The 23677-nt window shown below is 37.2% G+C and overlaps 1 protein-coding gene across 3 annotated transcripts in view; it reads left to right on the top strand.

Moving 5' to 3' along the window:
* Positions 1-2332: 2332 nt before the first annotated feature.
* LOC109109916 (cadherin-13-like) overlaps positions 2333-23677 on the top strand; it is a 283438-nt gene continuing 262093 nt past the window's right edge. The window contains exon 1 of one of the 3 annotated variants that reach the window (XM_042775469.1): positions 2333-2523. In XM_042775469.1, the coding sequence (XP_042631403.1) occupies positions 2479-2523 (45 nt within the window). In that variant the 5' untranslated portion in view covers positions 2333-2478. Of the gene's footprint in view, positions 2524-12134; positions 12165-23677 lie in introns of those variants that run through there. The other 2 variants (XM_042775468.1, XM_042775471.1) reach the window with 2 other exon arrangements.

Genomic DNA, 23677 nt, shown 5'->3' with positions numbered 1-23677 from the left:
TGTGCAAAGTTTCCGGACTTTTCGAGCATGTTTAGGCCCTCAAAAATGCGATTCATTTTGGAGAAGAAGAAGAAGAAGAATAATAATAATAATAATAAACGAAGCAGATACAAGAGGGTCCTCACACCATCGGTGCTCGGGCCCTAATAAGTTGAGAGTAAAGCAAACTGAAATCCAGAAACAAACATAAAACGCTAAAGATTCATTTCTATCTTACTGGTAAAGAAACAATTGAATTTGAGCTCCTTGCTGGGTATTTGTGATTTTTTTTTTTATCTGACCATGTGAACAAAATATTGTTAATTATTTCACCTATATATTATGTTCAGATTAGATTTTGTTCTCAGATTTACCATGTAAAATTTTGGAACATTCTCGAGAGCCAAATGTTCAGTTCTCTTGATTACCTGGGATTCTTTTTCAGACATTGTGTCAGACACCGCTTACTGAGATTTTAATAGACATTCTGTCTTTTCTGAACTCAATTAGAAACTTTTTGGCACTGAATTTCTAGATATGACAGGTGACTGTAATACGGTGATTCTGTCTAATGAACATGGACCATGGTCAAAGTAACAATTTAAATATATATATTAGATTTCTAGCTAACATCCTTAATCTGAATTTTTTTTTTTAGTCATGAATTTTTGATGTTTTGTGTGAGTACAGATTGTTCTATCAGGACTGTTTGTGGCTCACACACATGGCAGTTTAACCCTCACGGTTGTAACAAACTTGTAACAAACTCCACTGTACAGTAGATGCTGTTTTGAAAGTTTAGTGAATTTGGTGTTAAAGGGGTCCTATTATGCTTTTTTCAATTTTTCAACTTTAGTTAGTCTGTAATGTTACTGTTTGAGCATAAAAAAGATCTGCAAAGTTACAAAGCTCAAAGTACAATTCAAAAGGAGATATTTTATTTAACAGAAAACACTTTTCAAAAACTAAAACGATCAATTTGTTTGGACTAAAATGCATATTTTACGGGATTTGTGATTTCACAAATACCGACGAATGGGAAGCGACATGATTGAGCAGCACTAGAGAAGGCAACGACACAATATTTACACTGTAGCTGGTAGGCAGCTATGGTAAGGGTCATGACATTTCCCGACCAGGCACTGAGTGCTGCCAATCACAACACACACTCGCCCAGCTAACCAATCACAGCACATTTCGTATTTCAGAAGGCAGGCCTTCATTTGATACAGGAGCTATTTGAACCGTTCATGCCAGACTGGGGAGAGAGGTGTTGTAATAATGAAAAATATGTGAAAAATAATGTGTTTTTCGAACAACTTAGTATGAGAGCCTGTTCTAGATCAGTTGTAAACAAGCACTAACTGGTTAGAGAGAGTTGTGATTTTATTTTTGTTCCAAAATGACCTTGTTTGTCCATGGACAAACCTCTACCATCCTTTCCAAATAGCCAACATATAAAATGTTTAGCAATTATTTGAACTGCAGAATATAGGTGAATTTTGATTTAGACTTTAGACTCAAAATTAGAAGTTTTCTTTATTAAATTCTCGAAACTTTGCTGCTATAGGCGGATGCAAACAGATTGTTCTATCAGCACTGGTTTTGCTTCAGTAGCCTTCTCAAATTTTACATTGGGCATCAAGTGCCAATCAATCACCAAGAGTTTGGGTTTTGTTGTTTTTTTTATTGTTTTTTATAGATGAGTGCATATCATACAAACGATTCATATTTGGCTAGCTGTCAATCATTTTGTATCACTATTTTGTAAGTTCCTCAGAATACTGCACCTTTTGAAATTGTCTATATCTAAAACTATGATTTGATCTCCTGAAACTTTTAGAGATTGTTTCATTATCAGATTTTAAAATCTACCTAATTTTGCATAGCTATATGCTTAGTTGCACTGTATTATTTCTTGTTCCCATCCACAACCTAATCAGAACAGATCCGTGACCCATTTTAATGTCACAACCCACCAACTTAGTCACTGATCTCTAGAGCACACTCTAGAAAGTTTTGATTTATGACCAATCATAAACCCTAAGCTTACTGCTTTTCTCTTATGAAAAAAAATTAAACATGACACCTTAAAAGCACAGCAAGCCACATGTCTGATTATTCTATAATAATGTTTCCATTAAGTGAGTAAATGCGCAATATATCACCCTATTAAACTCTTATTCTCAATTTGTCTTTCCAAACAGAAAGTTTGAAATCAGTGAAAGATGAAGAATGCAATGCAAGGATGCGAAGACTATTACTTGAGCATCAATGCGAGCATGTCAGGTTCATGCGCGCATTAAAGACGAATACCCCCCCCCCCCCCCATGAATCTATTGGTGGTGGACTCCAATGCTCTGCTCACGAGGCTGCAGTTCTGTTTGGGAAGTTGGCAGCTCGAGGCAGAGGGGCTTTACTCTCGCGACTCTGGAATTATGAACAGCGCTGGTCCGACCAGCATCTTGTTTTGAACATTATTCCCACTGATCTGAGACCATGGAGTTCGGAACCCGCATTTTCATCGCATTCCTCGTTTCCCAGGTAGGCTCGAGAGGTTTAATTCCTTTATGTTCAGGAATATCGCCCGAGTTGGATCTTAGGTTTATTTTGCATTAATTTAGAGTCGGGAAAAATTGTGAAATTCATTTGTGATCGCATTGCATGTTTTTAAAACTCGTAAAGCAGAAAGAGATAATACTTAAAGCTGAATGCCATGACAAACAGGATATAGATCAGTACATGTTATTCTTTATTTCTATTTATTTATCACAGTAGCGATGTCTCGGATGCATCGAACGTTTACTCTAGTCCGTTCGTGTGATTCAGTCTAATGCACTGGGTTCAGGTGGGTGCAAATCACGAGCAAGCTCAGTCTCTGATCGCATCTATATTCCGCTCAGCTCTGAAGTTGTGCGCTCCTTTGGCTCCCTTCATTTGGAGACATTCACACGACGGGCTGACGCACGGAGCCCTTCTCCATTCACTTAAGACCGCAAAGAATCCGTAAATGAGCGAACAAATAAACGATTCAAGACTAAACAGTGCCTATCTAGTCATCTGAGATGGCTAAAACTAAATAAACCGTTAACAGTAAATTAGGCTAATTATCAGTTCACTACAGAGAGCATACAGAGAGCTATGAACAAGATAAACGAACAGCAATCAAACAAATAAATCAAGCGATTAACGACGAAAGAGCCGCTCTATTCACTTAAAACTAAATTATGGAGACCAATAAATATTAATAAATAACCAAATACAAGTGAATATTGACTGCGTCTGTCTTTAATAGTTCAAACAGATTAAATGAAAGCATTGAAATTGGTAAACAAACTAAGAATATTAAAACAGCTAGCTGAAAAAAAAAAAATCCACACGTAAAGAATTAAATCTATTCAGTTTAAGGTTGAAGGTCTGTTTTCAAACATTATAGCTGGTTTCTAGCTGGTTTAAGTTGGTCATTAGCTGGATCAAGTTGGTTGACCACACTGGAATGGAAACTACAGCTACGTAAAAGCTTAAAGTGGTCATGTTTGCTATTGGGACATTTTAGATGGTTAACCAGCCTCCAGTGATCTGCTTGCACCAACTAATAACCAGCTAGCTATCAGCCTTTTAGTTTTGACTTTTGTTAGTTTTGACATTTTGTCTTTCCGAAATCAAAGGGATTTACTGTAGGAACCTCAGGCTGTTAATACTAATGGACAGTTAATATTGTCATGTTGTTTGCATGTGCATCAGATAGCCAGTGGTCATCAGTTGGGGGTGAAGAATACATTATGGCCTCCTGCATATAAAAATGTTGATGGCTCATTTTAAAGCCACTGCTCAACAGTTAATTCCTCATTCAGGATAATGAACAACAGGTGTTGTGGTGGTGTTTCTTCCTCTCACAGATTAAATGCCATTATTTTCTTAGAATATGATTTATAATGCTCTAACACATCAGGTCATGATCCTCAAATGGCCCTTTGAAGATAATATGCATTTGATGGACGTGTTTTCAGTTAGATAAATGTTGTTATGGAATAGATAGTGGTAGCCTATGTTAGGTGATTTATAACTTCACATGCCCTCAGCATGTGCTACATGCATTATTCACTGTTTAATTTAAATAAACCTTCTTTGTTGTTTATCACACAAAAAGCTCCAGGCTTGTGCGTGGTTTAAAAAAGACACTTTATCCTTGAGAGCTTTGAGAGACCTATCAGTGTGCACTTATTATTAATACTTATGATGCATTTGTCACATTTCGGCTCTTCTTAGATGCTTCACTAGGCTTTTACTTTTATAGCTGTGAATCATCACAATGCTCTGAGTCCTTATGGGAGTCTGAACAGATTACAGCACATTCTTTTTTACAATTCACTGTAAGCATGATGTTGTCTATGTTTGGCTTCCATTTGCAATAAACCACTTTAAATAGATTATAGCCTCTGATGCTCTCTAGATGGTCGTCTCACCCTCACTGTCTGCCTGGCCAGCAGTGCGAAATCCCTTTTTTCCTCTCTGGCTCCGTGTGTGATCAAGTGAGAAGGATCTTATTTATAGTTGCGCAGGTAGGGCGCCAAGTTTCCCTTGCGTATCGGAGCCTGTGAATTCCCTTCCTCTATAAATCCCTGTTTCCAAAATGAAACGTTAAGCAGTTGCGAGCCGCTGCAATGATTCAGAATAAGTGCGCCGTACCCGTGAGGTGTAGACATTTATCTTTAGCTCTCTCTCCCCCGTTGCTTTTGTGTTTTATTTTATTTACTAATCTATTTACCCAGTTTCCCCCACCACGGCGTTAGAAAATGGATAAAGAGAGCGAGAAATGGGAGGGAAAATAATTTTCTTTGCTTGCTATAAGGTCACTAAGTGGTGAGGATTCTTTGGGATGGAACATGCCGTCCAATATCTCAGGTAATAGATAAGTCAGTGTGGCCATTTAAAGTTTGGAGTGGATGTTGTTCGCTCCAGGATGCACATATTGGCTTTAAATCTTATATAGGCCACACATAATGCTTTTGACTTGCTATCTGCATCACTTTCCCCTTTGATGACCTTGTTGCGAGACATGGACGGTGTGCGTTTGATGACTTCGTTGCCACTTATGTGTTACTCCTGTGATTCATCACTCTTAATGAGAGAAAGAGGCACTGCTTTAGGCTGGTGTCATTTCTATTTATTGCAAGGGTAACAGGTGCAAATCGCTTCAGCCAGGGCATAATGCACAAGCACACACACACACACACACACACACACACACACACACACACACACACACACACACACACACACACACACACACACACACACACACACACACACAATCACACTTTATCTTTAGTTGCAAAGCCTAAAGGCAGTCATGCAGAAGGGCTGGCTTCAGCTGTGTCCACTCTCTGTGTCTAGGGTGCTCATCATCAGCTACAGAGTGCATGTACTTCATATATAGCGTCCCTTCTTAGCAAATGGAGAGATGAGGTAGCAACAGGGTTGGTTCATTTTTACATGAAATTTGCTTTTTTTTTGTCAAAATGCAAAGCACCTTAAATATTTAAGAGTTTTTAATTTATTGTACTCTGTTGAGATCCTTCACTTTACGTTAACATTACTCTAAATGCATTCAGCTGAAATTCCATCGGTTGCATGGTGTCCTCACCAAAGGAGCTCTCTAAATTAGGTTGGAATGTTTGGATTGGCGTTATGGGACATCAAACTGGACTCTCCTTTTTTCACCATTGAAAAACAAAATATTTTTGATATGGAGTTTTGCTTTGTTCATTAAAAGTAGCAAAATTTGTTTAGCCTAAATTAGTGATAGAAAAAGTGTTGTTATTTTTTAATTTAAACTATTAAAACACTGTTCCACTGTGACCTAGTTTTCTTAACTTAATTTCCTGATTACCATTCTGTTTACCATTATAATATTAATCTACACCTCATCACCTTACTCCACTACACAAACCAAAACCTCCACTCCTTCCTTAGCCTTTGTCTGTTCTTGTCTATGTTAAGTTGGTTCTTGTGCTTGTACTATGTGCATGTGAATTTACTTAATTAAAAGATTTTTCTGTCATCTCCATCGTAATCATTCAATCTGCATCACCAACCCGTGACATGAATATATACTATAACAGTAAAACTGATATAAAATAATTTAAAGCTTTACAGATTTTTTTTAAATTAAAAAGCCTATAAAATAACAAACACAAATGAAAACAAAAAAATATATATATAAATAAGTGCAGACATTTATCTTTAGCTCTCTCTATCTCCCATTGCTTTTTTTATTTTTTATTTTTTTATTTTTTTTACTTATCTATTTACCCAGTTTTCCCCAGCACGGTATTAGAAAATGGAAAGAGAGAGCGAGAAATGGAACTGAAAATTTCCTTTGCTTGCTGTAAGATCCTTAAGTGGTGAGGATTCTTTGGGATGGAACATGTGGACCAATGTCTCAGGTAATAGATAAGTCAGTGTGTATTAGTATATAGTAATAATAAATACTATAATAATAGTTGAATGATCGTAAACAACACTGGGAACCAACAATATTTAAATTCTGACCAATACCAAAAAGCTGGTAATTATTTACATGTTATGGCCGATAACCAATATATTTTCATTTCATTTTTTTCATTTCATTGTGAATAAAAACAGAATGCAATGATGTGGAAGTTTCAAATTTCAATATTTTTTTTCAGAATACAACAGATGACATATCAAATGTTTAAACTGAGAAAATATATAATTTTAAGGGAAAAATAAGTGGATTTTAAATTTCATGGCATCAACACGTATCAAAAAAGTTGGGACAAGGCCCTGTTTACCATTGTGTAGCATCCCCTCTTATTTTTCTAACTGCAAACATCTGGGGACTGAGGAGACAAGTTGCTCAAGTTTAGGAATAGGAATGTTGTCCCTTTCTTGTCTAATACAGGCTTCTAGTTGCTCAACTGTCTTAGGTCTTCTTTGTCGCATCTTCCTCTTTATGATGCGCCAAATGTTTTCTATGGGTGAAAGATCTGCAGGCTGGCCATTTCAGTACCCGGATCCTTCTTCTACGCAGCCATGATGTTGTAATTGATGCAGTATGTGGTCTGGCATTGTCATGTTGGAAAATGCAAGGTCTTCCCTGAAAGAGACAACATCTGGATGGGAGCATATGTTGTTCTAGAACTTGGATATACCTTTCAGCATTGATGGTGCCTTTCCAGATGTGTAAGCTGCCCATGCCACACGCACTCATGCAACCCCATACCATCAGAGATGCAGGCTTCTGAACTGAGCACTGATAACACCTTGGGTTGTCCTTGTCTGTTTTAGTCCGGATGACATGGCGTCCCAGTTTTCCAAAAAGAACTTCAAATTTTGATTCGTCTGACCACAGAACAGTTTTCCACTTTGCCACAGTCAATTTTAAATGAGCCTTGGCCCAGAGAAAACGCCTGCGCTTCTGGATCATGTTTAGATATGGCTTCTTTTTTTACCGGCAACGGCGAATGGCACGGTGGATTGTGTTCACCGACAATGTTTTCTGGAAGTATTTCTGAGCCCATGTTGTGATTTCCATAACAGTAGCATTCCTGTATGTGATGCAGTGCCATCTAGGGGCCCGAAGATCACGGGCATCCAGTATGGTTTTCCGGCCTTGACCCTTACGCACAGAGATTGTTCCAGATTCTCTGAATCTTTAGATGATATTATGCACTGTAGATGACGATAACTTCAAACTCTTTGTAGTTTTTCTCTGAGAAACTCCTTTCTGATATTGCTCCACTATTTTTCGCCGCAGCATTGGGGGAATTGGTGGGGGAATCCTCTGCACATCTTGACTTCTGAGAGACACTGCCACTCTGAGAGGCTCTTTTTATACCCAATCATGTTGCCAATTGACCTAATAAGTTGCAAATCCTCCAGCTGTTCCTTATATGTACATTTAACTTTTCCGCCTCTTATTGCTACCTGTCTCAACTTTTTTGGAATGTGTAGCTCTCATGAAATCCAAAATGAGCCAATATTTGGCATGGCATTTCAAAATGTCTCACTTTCAACATTTGATATGTTATCTATATTCTATTTTGAATAAAATATAAGTTTATGAGATTTGTAAATTATTCCATTCCTTTTTTACTCACAATTTGAACAGTGTCCCAACTTTTTTGGAATCGGGTTTGTATGAAAAATTTATTTTTGAAAAAATATCAATATGCTTGCAGAATGGTGTAATTATTGCATCCACCAGAAGGGACAAACTGCTGATACTAACTTGACTGTCTGGTCCTTGTAGTGCCTTTAGGTAACCTTGTAGTGAAGCACAGAGAGAATTTGGGAGGTCTGGTTTGTATTTAACCTTGCAGATGGACTGTACTGTGACTCGTACTTTCATGTTTGAAGTGCGCCATTAGGAGGAAGCTTGTCTTACCAGAGTGAGAAATCTTGATTAATTCGTGCACTAGCTGTTGAGCACAATATGGTAAATGAAGGTCTGGTAATGATGGAGATAATGAGAGCACCCAGTCATTAGCACTGCAGTGGATCTGAATGGATTGCTCGCTGTGTCGACCCTCCTTTGTACTCGCTACCAATCCTCTACCAATGTCACCGCTTTTGCTGCATAGGTTAGGTTTGATTTTGCCTTATTTGTGCAAACCCTTCATAGCAGATATGTTGTGCATGCTTGTGGGTTATAGCTCTTGGCGAAGAATCAGTGATTACAGAGCGATTCTAGTGATAGATTTATGCTTGTCTAGAGTTTTAGAGGTCAAGGCCTATTGACCTTCAACGTTTCACTTGGCTCACATAGTGGAAGCAGAGCAATGTTGGAGAATTTTTAAGGCACAAATTTGTGTGTTTGTACTTTAATGTAGCCAGTACATTGTGGAGTAGGCGCTAGTCAAGTCAAAAAGCTTGGGCAATGTAAAGAGATATCAGAGTGTAAAGATTTGTTTTGAAGATGCTCATAAATAATTGCTCACATTCACACAGATTAACACTGTACAAACAGTCATTCTGAACTCATTTGTTAATGACTTCCTCCTATGATTGTGATTCAGTGGTTTACATACTGTAAAAGGTACAAAGCTATCACTGGGGCAGTACCCCAAGATACAAAAGCTAAAAAGGTACATATTAGTATCGTTTAAAAGGGTTCCCCAGGACAGTTTTGTACCTTTATTTCTTAGAGTGTAGACTTAGTCTTAGAGTATTCTTCAAAGTATCCATTTTTTGTGTTTTGTTTCAAAAGAATTAAAGTAATAGATTTGTAACAGCAAGAGAGCGAATAAATTATGACAGAATTTTCATTTTGGCTGAACTATCCATTTTTATGATGGAAGCAAAGATAGAGATAAAAGACAACGGTATGTCCCAGAGCAGCTTGCTCATTTTAACCAAGACCAAATCAACAGTTCCAACTCATTATACTGAATGGAACTCATTTAGAGATCTGGGGAGAATGAAAGCTCGATTGTGTTCCAACTTTGCTCCATTTTGAGTGCAAGAGTTGCATTAGAGTCCCCCAAGCATTGATTTAGCAGAAAGAGATCTCACATTGTCAGTCCTCTAGTTTCAGAACTCTTCTATCCATCCCTAGTGCCCTTCTTTCTATCTGTCCCTGTCTATCTCCTATACAGTATGTTTGCATAGATCATTCCTCTGTCAGGCAGATAATTGTGAGGAGAGCCTCAAACGCCTGGATCTTCTAATCCACTTCTCAAACACACAGTGTGACATGCCAGGCCTGCAAAATGTCCCTGGACCGTCTCGTCCCTCTGAGAGAAGTGGAAATTTTATATAATATTCCTGTATTTGCATATTGATTCATAGTCAATTATTGCTGGAATCTTTTCTTTCAGAATATCTAAAACCACCCAGACGGTCTAGCCTGCATTAGCCAATCCAAATATAATTGGAGTGACTCATACTGTAAACATGGATGGCTTTATCTTTGACACTGGATTTCCAACTCACTAGTTGGAAGCAGTAATTAATTGAATGGTATCTGTGTGGCCTTTGTCTGACTCTGTGTATTTGTTGTGCACAGTGACCTGTGGAGCCGGAGGCAATATGGGGACTTGTATCAGAGACATGCACACGTACACAGATTTCACAGTGAGAACAGCCGAATGTCACGGGAAATATGATACTTGTTTATCTGTAGATGCTTATGTGGCACAATTCAATGTGTATTAAAGGGGACCCAGAGAATAGTAATGGTAGGAATAATGGCAGAAAAATTTTCTCCATTGTGTGTGTGTGTGTGTGTGCATGTTCCTTTAGAAAGATGCATGTTGTTGGGTATGATTGATGACAGGAACAGAGATAAATGGAAGGCAGGGATCTGATTTGTGATAAGCAGACAGGATGTGCCCTGCAGTCCTGACCACCGCTGTACTGATCTTTCCGTCTTTCATAGTTCAAGCACCGTTTCATCCCTGTGTTAAGACAAAATTTAACCTGTGAATGGTTCAAAATATTCTTATTTATGCACATAAATATGTGGCTCTCATAGTCAAATAAAAAAAAGTGAAAATATTAGGTGAAAAATGTTTTCCAGGCCAGAAAAAGTCATGATAATGATCTCTTTAATATTTCCATAGTAAATTTATATTTGTAATATTTTATTGACGTGACACAAGCAACTTTTTCCTTAACACAAGAGCGATAAGTGATGTCTAATTTTTGTACGGTTCAAAGGTTTAGTGCAAGTGAGGTGTGTGTGAATATAAATTAATATTTGATATTAAGAAAGAAGCATAAAAGTTATTAAAAGTGATAGTAAAGACATTTATAATGTTACAAAAGATTTATATTTCAAATAAGTACTGCTCTTTGAACTTTATTCTTCAAAGAATCCTGACAAAAAAAGTATCACGGTTTCCACAAAAACTTTAAGCAGCACAATTAGAAAGATTAATTAGTGATTTGTTTAAAGTTGTTCTTAATTTTTGCCCCCCCCCCCCCCCCCCCTATGGAGATACCTAACATTGTAATTGGTGAGATCAAAAAGATTATCTAGATTTTTTTTTTTTAAGTTTTCATATTTTTACAAGCATTGCTTTTATTAGCATGCTTGCCGCATATTGTGCTTTACTTGTTAGACTGTTTGCAGCAAAAAAACCCTATTCAAATTCATCCCCCTCAAAGTACTGCCGCTCTGGTCACTTTGTTGCATTTTGTACTGTTTTGCCTCCCGCCTTTTTTAAACAGCTAGCCAAGCTAAAAATAGGCTTACTTTTAAAATAACAACTATAGGCTGCTGGTTTCTGTTCCAGTCGATTGCTCTCCAAGTAGCTGAACGTGTCTTATAAACGTCCAATTGGGGTCAGGTGAACCCGAGACCAGCCTAATTATTCAGTTCTTCTTTAAGAAAGATTAATCGAATAGTCATTTAAGGCAAGTTCCCACTTACTTGTCGATTTTGAAAATATGTCTTTTAACACATCCCCATTAACCCTTAAAAATCAGTTTCATAAAAGTCATCCCTATCTAAAACGATAGATTGCTTTCCTCCGCACATAATCTAATTGGACGATGATATTGAACGCTCTGATCTGCTTCATCTTGGCTCATTGCTGTTTTTGCATTGACTGCAGAAGATCAAATCAGCCAACTAAACCCTACCTTGACTGTAATCCTATATTTTCTTATTTTGCATTGATCTCCTCCCTGTATGACTCACCAATGCCTGAAGAAGAGCCTGAACCTCAGCTGGCCTGTGACTAACACCTTTCTCCCCTTCTCTAGAGCTGTGTCTCAGACAGGACTTAAGTAACCAGTACAGACATGAAGGGACATCAGGTTCCACAGCTCTCTCTCTCTCCCTCTCTTTGCTGCGCTTATTTCCAAAGCGTGGCTCGCTCTGTTTTCTTTAATTTGCCGTGATTCACAGCAGATCGCCTCAGCTAAGTGCCACATCTGAGAGAGGGCAAATCAATCTCTGCCTTGCAATCTCCTCTCCCAACCCCCCACTCTCAACACCCTCAGTACTCACTCCGACCATATAGATGGCGATATAGTGCCAGCAATTCTAAAGGAACACTGCTTGCCACCCCAAAAAAACAACAGGTGAGCATGAATGCCTCTGAGTGAATTTGTTTGCCAGAGTTCTGTAAGAATGCAGATTAAGCAATTTATTTTGTTTAGAAGAAGATCAGCAGGTGTTCAGTGCAGCTGACTTAATGGCCTTGGTTACTGTAAGACAGACTTTCAAATTTATTGTACTTGATGGAGCTGTTGAGTAAGAAGAATGGGCTTTTTTCAAGGCTTGTCTCTTCTTCTGATGGCTAAGGTTCATTTTTGAGTTTTTCTTTTTTTTTTTTTTCACAGCGGAACAGAATATTGTGCATGATTTGTACAACAAAATACCAGAGCGAATTTAGTTACCTCTTTAGCTTTATTTGTTCAGCAAAGCAAGACAATTGTATTTAGTTGCTCATTTTTTAAATTATTGTTCTTAAAATTTCATCTTACATTTTGTTTACTGTTCAGTCACATGCTTACAAAGCCGTAACTATGATTTTTTTGTTTTTATGTAAAGGAATTAATTAAAAGATTTAAAAGAAAAAAGAAGAAAAGTAAATCTTTTACAAATCAATTTAAATTACCTGTAATAAATATTAAGAATTTAAATATTCACTCATTAACTCATATGCCTAACATCGTATCGTAACCATATGCCTAATATGTTGATAATGGCTTGTCTGGTCACATTCAGTTATAAATTCCATGAATCGCATAAAGGGTCACACTACACTTTTTGTTCCATTGTTCCATTGACTAATGCAAAAGTTGTTTTGCATTTTGCTGCATTCCAGAGACCTCAGACTCTTCAACTGTTAAACTTAAGCTTTGCACTGGAATTGTTTCTTTGCTTCTATAAACAGAAAAAGCCTTAATTTGTTTGATTTCCATCGTAATCATTTAGATTTTTGAGTGCTGTTAGACCACTGAGGCAGACCAGCCTAAAAACTTTGACTATACTTTTGACTACGTATTACTATAGCTTTGAAGTGCATACAGCCATGCTTTCAGTGCAGAAGCATGTTTGCTTTATCCATGTCTTTAGATCTGCACATACATTAGCAGTGAAAAGGAGAAAAAATGTTTCAGGGACATAATTGGAGAGAGAATGAAACACCCTACACTTTACTTTGAGCTCTAAGCTCCTTTCTCACATAGACCCAACGTCCTTTGAAGCATTTCTAAGAAAAGAAGACAAATCCTTTATCCTGAGCAACCTTTTCTGCTCCACAATGAAAACTGGCATGATGCTGATGTGGCAGGGAGCGTTTGTCGATTAGCGTATCAAAAAAATCTTTGTGTTCAAGCGGCTTTGCAGGGCTATATTGAGAAAGGCTGCTGTTGTTGTGGATGGTTTGAAGGGAACATACAGACACTTTTAAATGTGCATTTCTGTAGTATGGTGTCAGGCGAATTGGCCCTCATCCTCTTAACCTGTCACCCACATGCACACGCAGCATGGTGCAGTGTCTTTCTTCCACATACTACTTCTTTCTCTGTGCATCTTTCTCTTTATGTCTTCAACCCAGGCACATAAAGTCCCTAGAGGCACAGATTAGTTTCTGCGAAGGCTTTATAATCAGAACTTTTGAAAGAGCCGACAGCGCTGTGAAGGCCTCATTAGACCTTGAAATAAAGTAGAATGGATGTACTTTTAATAAAGTATTAAAGTAAGGACTTACTTGCATACTTCAGAAGCATCTCTCTGTTTTTACTGACGGGTAAACAAGTGACAAGAACAAAGAATCCTTTGTGATCGCTAGAACCAGACATCACTACTGAAGTGCAAATTAAGATTGTCTGAACTTCACACATATCTAGTGCGGAAAACAAATGTTACTATTAAAAGGAAGCTAAGATCTTTAATGGGAATTGCTTTAATGTAAATGTGCATACTAGAATTTTTTTTAAATGCACTGCCTATAGAGATCCATTGAGAAGCCATGTTTCATTAGGAGTCTATAGATTTTTTTTTTTAATGGACTGTAGATTGAAGAGATTGCTTCAAGATTAGACTTTCTTATTACATTTTTTATTTTTTTTTATTTTATTGAAATAATCTTTAGCTATCATTCTTTGTGCATTTCAATATTTTAGACATGCTACAACTAGCTAGTTTGAAATGTTGTTTCTGACACTGGAAAATGACGAATGCTTTCATGCAAAAAACCTTTCTGATCCATTTGAGACACTTCTAAAATTCATACATTAGATAGAGTACATTGTGTATAGTATACAGCATATAAATTTATGAAAAGCTGTATTGTGCTATGGAAAAAAGTAGTCATAAGTCTCTTAATCATTGTTTTGTCCTGACTGTTGTTTGGGTGACTTGTTATATAGGCGGGACTTTGCATCAAATGGCCAAATATGTTTGGCGACAGACCCACAGTTAATTGAAGTATGTTGTATGATTTAAAGAAAACATAATTTAGTATTGATTTATAAGCTGTTTTCCTCACGTGGACTGAAATTTTGTCCCCACAATGTCAAAAATGTCAGGTTTTACTATCCTTGTGGGGGAATTTGGTCCCTACAATATAGGGAATACCCAGACCACACACGAATAGATATTAGTACATAATTTGTCATTTATTAAGTGATATCTGGGCTTCTTCGTCCGTGTAATGCTTCACAATTCAATTTTCATACCATATGATGCAAATCCAAATGCAAAAAAAAAGGAAGCTAGTTTTCAGTTACTTCTTAAATGAATAATTGCCATTTTCTCTCCGTATTTCAATTTTACTTGTGCTAAATTGTGACTTTAGAAATGATCCTTTAAAGATTTTCTATTTTTCTTTTTTTTTTTTTCTTGCAATTTGAGCTGTGGGCTGTACCAATTGCATGGGGGTGTGGCTGTGGACTGTTTTACAAATTAAACCAAACAGTTAAAAATTGATTTGTGAAGCGTTACACAGACCCTTTCTTGAAAATTCACTCTGAACACATGTATTTGCAGTGTACAATATTTGACATTGTTTTTCAGATTTTCCTGTTTCCCTCTAGACTCAGAGGCGCATGTGATTACCTGGTTTGAGCAAGCCCATCTGCAAAGTTTAGATTGTGTAGGTGGGATTCTTGAAAATATGCATTGCATTAGATTTGGTTTTCATTAGAATTTCATGTCCTGACTGTCATATCCCACACGCTTTGCTGGACACAATTTTACGCTCCTTTGGATCCACATGGACAGGCTGATCCCCACCTCTATTTTTGCCAGCTATCATACGATCCATGTGTCACAAGAGCTAGACCGTTAGCAGCATCTCTCCATCTCGCTCCGGCGATACGAATGGCATGTGTCATGGCCTCTGTCAACTTATAAGACTCCCAAAATACACAAACCATCAATTTACCCAAGCATTCGAGATTGTTTATCCTTCTGTGTTTTGACTGAATCAATGGGAGATAATTGGGCGTGTCATGATGTTAATAGAATATGGGACGGACAGCCCGGCAGGGAACAAAATATCATCCTCACCCAATTCTAATTGAAATGCCACAGGGTCCTGTTTGCTTAACAAGGCAAATATGGGCTGATTGTCAGATAGAGTGAAATTTAACCTTTATAGCATATCTTCAAACAATGAACTCTGTAACTAATTTAGCCTTGCGCAGATGGATCTGTGAATTCTTGTGTTGCCAGCAATTAAACTTTGCCAGGTTTGCTGTGTGTAACCACAATGCTCAGTTTCTGATTTTCCACATTTGATCGATGGAGTGAATACATTCACCGTATGTTTCACGAACACAAGCTTCTGTCATCTCAATTTTGCATTAATCTCCCCCAATTAAACCTTGTTTTGCATTCTCATGTCTTTCAGAGACCTTACCAATCTGCAGGTTTTTGCATTTGTGACACACATTCTCCTCTGAGCCGCCATTCCCTACTGACATCCATTCAGGGCGAGCGTGATTTCACCAAGAACAACATGTTCCTGGATCAACATTCCAATCAAATAATAGAAAAAAAGATCTGCACACTGTTATGCTCCCTTTATTCAAAAAGTTAAAAATAGCAACGTTTCGGTCAAAGACCTTTGTCAGGCAAACACACAAACAAGCAAAAGCAATAGCTCAAAAAGTACTCACAGATTCAAACAGAGTTCCAATTGATGACAACTGTAAGCAGTCAAAGTCAGTCAAGTGAACAACTATAGTATATCACATTTAAAACAACAACCACATTGAAGCAAAACTTTTTTACAACCACAATATCAAAAAAATCTTCAAAACATCACAAGACAACACCCAAACACTCCCCCATCTTTTTTAATTACTTGCCCTAGAATTCCAATCAACCAATCAGAATTGAGATATAACTTTTCAGGAAATATCTGTTTTAGGCTTACAATCAGGGTCAGGTGCTTCTACACTCTTGTTAATCAGCTATCATTTCACACTGAGTTTAAGAATAAATTATGGGTAGGGTTAGGTTTAGGGGTAGGGACTGGATTAAGTCTATATTTTTGGACAATAATGTTGATCCAGGATTATCAAAAGATGTTGATCCAGGAACATGTCTTACTTGGCAAAATCACGGCGACCTCCATTCAGCATGTAAAAAGTGAGGAAGGAATAATAGACACTCTAAATCTGACAATAATAGACAGTCTAAATCTGAATCTGCTCAATGATCATTTAGTCTTTTACCAAAAAAAGTATCTGGGGGTGACACAGCTGTTGTACCACCCATCGAATGGCTCTGGTTTGGATTGTTGGCTGGTGGGCATAAAGTGATTGTGCCTTTTTTAAAAATTGAGATTGTGCCAGTGGCATTTCCAGCCGTCATCATACGCCCTGTTGTTTGTGACCCTCAGCTCCTTGTTGAGTTTTACAGGCAGAGTCTGCGTGTGGGTGAATGTGGGCATGTGTTTGTGGCACTTTCATCCGCTGGCTGTATTTTTGGTATCTCTTAATGAATTTGGATTAAGCTGAGCAACTGCAGAAGCACTTGTATGTGTAATTAGAAAGCAGTAATAATGAGAGACATATTGTATGTCATGGCTGTTATATTAAGTAGTTTTGCGACATTAGACCCAATGGCCGGAGCTCTCTGGTGCTCTCTGGTGTTGTTTCTGCTCTGTCAATTGCTATTTCAGTGTCACATATTACACATTTACCTTGAGGTATCACTGTCAGCGCTATTAATATATAGTTGTACTGTATTGTTTATTAATATTTTGAATTGGCTTTTTATTTTTAGTTTCATTTTGTTTAACTATTAGTAATGATGTCTTTTTTGTCATTTCTAGTAGTTTTCTTTTAAATATTTCTATTCAGCATCAATTTATTTTTATGCTTGTTTTAGTAATTGTAATTTTAGTACTTTAACTAGAATTTATATTACTTCACTTAGTTGCCAAGGCAACATTTATAAATTAAGTTTACATTTTCATCTAATATATATATTTTATTTGATTTTAGCTTTGTTTCAATGAAAAAATGTTTTAGTTGACAGTAACAGCACTGATCATTATATTGTATGTAGCCAAATCTGGCATCCTTCTTTAATTGGCTTATGTGGTAAATGTGTATTTAGAAAAGCATTTTGCCCAGTTGCTTTGGACTAGGGCTATACCAAGTTGTTGCTCATGGCATCCATCCATCATCTAATATATATATTTTATTTGATTTTAGCTTTGTTTCAATGAAAAAATGTTTTAGTTGACAGTAACAGCACTGATCATTATATTGTATGTAGCCAAATCTGGCATCCTTCTTTAATTGGCTTATGTGGTAAATGTGTATTTAGAAAAGCATTTTGCCCAGTTGCTTTGGACTAGGGCTATACCAAGTTGTTGCTCATGGCATCCATAGTCTCCTAATTGCAGAGGAGACATTTTGGAGCCTTTTTACCCCATATGGCTTAATGCAGCAGAAACAATGGCCATTAAACATGTCCAGGGTGAGAGATTCTCTAGATGTCTGTGGCTGTTATTTTTAGGCTTGTGTGAACAGTGTCTGCGGCTGCACCTAATCCATGGCCATTAATCCCTCGCTCCTGCGCCTGACAGAATGAAGAAAGTTGCTTTATTTTCTTAATGACCTGTTTACTCAGCCGTGTTTATTTGTAGCTGCGAGGTCACGTTCCTGTGTGTTTTCATTAAATGCCTGTGGATTCCACTTCACCATCCAGAGAAACAGCATCATTACTCCAAAAAAGAGACTCATTCTTGCAGTTTTTCTTTTGTACCTGTATTTTTGTCTCATCCAGAGTTGCTCCTCAACATTTAGCACTGCAGACAAAGACATTTAGAACAAATATTTAGGTAAAAACATAGATCCTTTGAAAAAGTGCTGTGTAGAAATGGCATGTTTTTCTTAGAAGTTCTTAGAAGTAAAAAAAAAAAAGAAAGAAAGAAAAAAGGCAGAGGTTATACAAGGGGAATATTTCTCCTGTACGTCCGTCTGCAGGTGATATGTGGAAGGCTTGATTGGGGAAAGGTGAATTGTGGCTCTGCAATGGTTCCTGACTGGCACATCTCTCAGCCACAGATTTCCCTGCCATCTTACCTATGCAGAGTGAAAGACAATATGGTGGAGTCAATGAATATTTATATTGCAGACGATGGAATGGTTATTAAGAGGGTATTCTGGACTTTCTCTAACTGTTTGGAAGTTAAAGTAAGAGCTAGAGGGGCAAAGAAATAGCCAGACCATTCCTTAAATTGTTCTTTTTTTTGTTGAAGAAAGGTCATTTATACATGTTGCCTGGAGGCAAGCATACAAGTGACAACATTGATATAAATCTATGTGCAACTCTTTACCTGACCACAAAAATGCAGCAATTGGGGACATTTTGACTTCTGACTGGAAACTTGCCATGCAAAAAGTGTTTAAATAAAAGAATAATGGCTATGGTGGCCAAAAAAAAAAAAAAAAAAACCTTTAAAGGAATAGTTCACCTAAAAATTAAAGTTTGCTGAAAAATGTCAAACTCACACTCAGGCCATCCAAGATGTAGATGAGTTTGTTTCTTCATCGGAAAAGATTTGGAGAAATTCAGCATTACATCACTTGCTCACCAATGCATCGTCTGCAGTAAATGGGTGCCGTCAGAATGAGAGTCCAAACAGCTGATAAAAGCATCACAATAATCCACAGTAGTCCACATGTCTCCACTCCATCTATTAGCATCTTAGGAAGTGAAAAACTGTGTGTTTGTAAGAAACTTGTATTTTGCCTGATTTCCAGTTTACATCTTTTCCTCCAAGTAATTTACCTGGCTATCTACTTAAATGTGTGTTAAGCATGGAGATTAGTACAGTTCCCGCACAGATTTGCTATATTCACATAGCACAGGTGTATTTGGGAAGGCATCCAAAGCCCAGATGAGATCTCCTCTTATCATTATGGTGTTGTAATAAGGCCTCCACAATCCACATTGATTATTTTTATTCACCTTTAGTCATGCTTTCTATCCATATTTGACTCATCACTTATGATGTTGATTAGATATTCAAAGCATTTCCACCACATAAGCTGTGAGGAAATGATGCTGATGCTGTGTCGGCTTTCAGAGACCATTGCATTTGTTTCCAGAGAGAGAGAGAGCTACATTTAGTCAATAAATGCTTTTTCCTCTGGCTTGCTGTTGATTTTTTGGTTTTATGGTTGACCAACAAGACAGAGATAATATTTGAATGATATATTTGTTTTCAGAGGAGTGTTAGCAGTGTTGTACTGCTGAATCCATCTTTTGGACCCCTGACTCCATCAAAACTGGCAAACGAGGCCTTTTCAAACCAACATTCAACATTCTTGACAAACTTTTCTTTTTTAGTTTTTGTCATGTGAATTTCTTTGAATTAACATTAAAATTTGATTTGTACTTGTGCATTATGTTTCTTACCTTGTTTGATTCAGGAATTGATTTGGAAATTAAAAAGCATTCTGAATTTGATTCAAAATGAGTCACAACCCAGCCTTTTAATGGACCGTTTTTTTTTTTTTTTTTAATGGAATGCCATATAAAATCTTTCTAATCTAATATTATCATATTATCAGCTTCAATTTGCACTGATATGACTAAATCTGTTACTTTACATTACAACAATGTAAGAGTTCCTAGAATGATTGACTATGAGAGGGACAACCATACAATTAATCTAATGGGCTTTATTTCTTGTGCTATTACCAGTCTAACAGGTTACACAGTGGCTATACCTAATGCATTTTTAGTAGAATGCAAATTCAATGCGTTGGATAAAATCATGCAAGTGGAGTCATCAAGTTAGCATAACTCAAATGGATTAGCTGCAAATCCAGTGGGGTCTTTTTCTGCAGAGGAATGGAATGTAAATGTACTGATTGAGACAGCACCTCTCACTCTGTCGTCTTTTTCAAATGTTTTTGAGAAGGGAGATTAAAGAAAAAACACGCTGCTATTTGATGTTCCGCTCTCGTTATTGTTTTCTGCTTTGGTTTTTATCGCGACAACCGGAGGAAAGGGCTAATAGTCAGCCCCGCCACAGGGAATAACAAATCACACTCGTGTTTGAGTTGGTTCGTGGCTGCATAAAGACTCAGTATTTTATCAGTTTCAGTGCTGTTAGAAGGACCTTCATGCTTTAAAGATGCAGGAGTCTAAGCTGAGAGAGAGATGTGGATTGGTGGGCTGGAGAGAGGGGAACACTAACAGTTTAAAATGAGTTTTGATGTTTACATTTATAGAAATTGCGCTGGCTGATTAAAATTTATATTAGCTAGAAGAAATGTGATGAAATTACTACAGTTTGCTATATAATAATTCATACATGTGTATGTTAGACAAGTACAGGAATACAGGTAAAAAATCTTTGTAATAATAATAATAATTAAATATTTATAATAATTATAAATATTGGACCTTTTGTAGTATTATTATTATTATTAATCATAATAATAAACATTATTTATTATTATTATTATTAAATTAAACATTATTTATTAATTTTATTTATTCAAGGTTCAATATATTATTTATCTATTGTTTTATTTATTAATTTATTTATTTTTATAAGATGTGTGAAATACATTTTTGGGTGAACTCTGTACCAGTGTTACAACCAAGCGCCTGTGAATTGTGCTGACATATAATGATGTTGCCAACAAGTTTAATTTTGGAAATCAGAGGTCCAGGAGTATTCACTTGGGGTTTTCCTTGTAGATCTCAGGAATGCCTGTTTACTGGGAAAAGGTGCTTGAGGGATCTGTCAGAGAAATTCCAAAGGGACCCAGTTCAGCACCCTGTGGCACTCCTTCAATTGGTTGTTTCTGGAAAAAGACAAGACAGCGCAAACACATCCAAGAGAAATCATGGTGTTTGTAAGAAGGAAGACAGCAGGGGCAAAGAGACAGATAGACAGGGTCTCTGAGGTTTGATGAGACTTCTGGCCACTGGGAAAGAGGAACGGAATTCCACAGGGAGATGGTTACCCTCCTATCCCAGAGAAGAGGTCAGGTAAGGTGAATCTTGTGTGTGTACATGTTAGGGAAAACAGGAAGAGAGTGTGAAAGGATGGTCCAAGGGGATTGCTGATTAGACTGTAAGAGAGTCTGGAGTGTGTCTGGGTTTTTAGAGTCACTATGCAGCCAAGTTTGAGCTCCAGTCCCTTGAGTCCCATATTAGGTGTTGAGAAGAATATAAACCAACAGCACTTAGCCTCTTCATGGACACTTACTGTAATGTGTGTCACATTGTAGCAAAGCTGTAGTCTGGCAACTTTTTGATTGTAAGAAGCAAATTAAGAGCAAAGCTGTTGAATATTCTTTCCGAAGGTGACTTTTTTTAGGGATATAAGCTCATGATTTTCCAGTAAGCAGTGAGAAAAACACATATGGAGCAATAAAAACACATATCTATATGGATAAAAGAGTGTCTTATGAAAATAAGACTGCAAGCAGTAACCAAGGTGATATGTACGTCTTTGGCATATAAATTATGATTTTCCCTTGAGCTTTATTCATCCTTCCTTCATTAGGTCAACATAAAATCTCAGAAGTGATGCCACACTGAAAAGACAACATCTGAGTGTAAAGGGACTGTAGTATAAAAAACACTTTTTTTCTTTTAAAAAGAGTGAGCAGTTGACACTACTTAGAAAATAGCAAAGAAGTTTGCTGAATCACTGACATGTAGAGGATGTTTCTGTCATTCATATAAATTTTCAGTCTATAAGCTCTTCATATTTAACACCATTTGAACACTGGTTACAGTCCAAAAAATAAAAAAAAAAAAAAAAACAAACATCCATCCAAATACTCCATAATTTCTCAAACTGTTATGCGCTGTGGGGAAAAAAAAAAATGCAACCCTTGCGTCAAACAATTATTTATCTTAATTCCCCCTTCATTGTCGGTTCCCCTGGTGTTTTTATTAAGGCATGTTCTGCCAAAAACACCCACTCCTGTGAATGTCTTTAACCCTTGCGTCTCGCTCTTCATTTTCACTGCCTTTTTTGTTGTCCTCCATTCTCTCCGTCCTCGCACTCCTACGTTCTTGCTGACCTCTGTAATCATTGTATCGTGGTGCCCACCTGTCCAGTTGAAATGTCATCCTTACAGATAATAATCACAGAGCAGTTGGTTACTATGGCAAAAAGAAGCTTTCTGCATAGCCTTAAAAGCAAAGGCTTCCACTCAAAGCCGTGCTTTATTAGAGAGACTTTTGTCACTTTATATTTGTGTCTCCGAGCGAACTTAGTCACAAGAGAAAATAGCAGCTCTTATGTGCAAGCATGTCTTGTAGGGGTAAAATCACTAGTGATTATTTAAAGGGGTCATATGAAACCACGCCCCCCTGAAACGGCTCACTCTAACACAGGAATCTCTTGGTGAATAAAGAAGATCTGTGAAGTTGCAAAGACTAAAGTCTGAAATCCAAAGGGATATTCTTTATAAAAGTCCATGCCCCTCTGAAACGGCTCATTTTAACATGCCTCCACATATCTAGGTCAGTACGTGGGAAGATTTGCATAAAGCCACCTAGATGTTCACGCAAAGAAAGAAGGTTGAGAAAAGCGAAACTAAGTTGAGAAAGTGAAACTACTTTGTTTTTGCCTTCGAAAAGAAAACACGACTAGAAATCATGTTTATATCATGTTTATAATGGGTTTTATGTTTTTGTCTCGTTGCTCCAGCCGGACAAGGCTTCTCAATATGTTAAGAGGCGTAACATTTCGGTCTCACGCTTGAGGCATTTGGCAAATCACAACGCGCTGGATAGCTGGCCAATCACAGCACACCTCGCTTTTCAGAGAGATGAGCCTTGTGAAATCGACGCGTTTCAGAAGGCAGGGCATAGAGGAGAAACAATAATGTACAGTATGTGGAAAATAATGTGTTTTTTTAACCTTAAACCACATAAACACATTTCATCACACCAAATTCACAATTTTTTTTTTATTTTAAGCAGCATCCTATGAGCCCTTTAAATTATTTTATGTCTTCCAAAACATGAATATTTAGACAAAATTTTACTGTTCTTTTTCTATTTGTAGTCTATTTTGATCAAATAAATGCAGCCTTGGTGAGCATAAAAGACTTTTGACTGGTGGTAGTGTGTGCGTGTATATGAAATTTCATTTAAACTTTCAGCCAACCTCCTAAAGGGACCTACATGTTTGAAAACCCCTGGTCTATAAAGCTTTAGAGGTAATGTTAGTTGTTACAAGTTAAGTCAATTTATTCAAAACAATCA

The sequence above is a fragment of the Cyprinus carpio genome, chromosome A18 (assembly GCF_018340385.1).
Source record: "Cyprinus carpio isolate SPL01 chromosome A18, ASM1834038v1, whole genome shotgun sequence".
Classification (NCBI taxonomy): Eukaryota; Metazoa; Chordata; class Actinopteri; order Cypriniformes; family Cyprinidae; genus Cyprinus; species Cyprinus carpio.
Note: the sequence above shows the minus strand (reverse complement) of the source record. Positions and strands in the feature narration are given on the sequence as shown.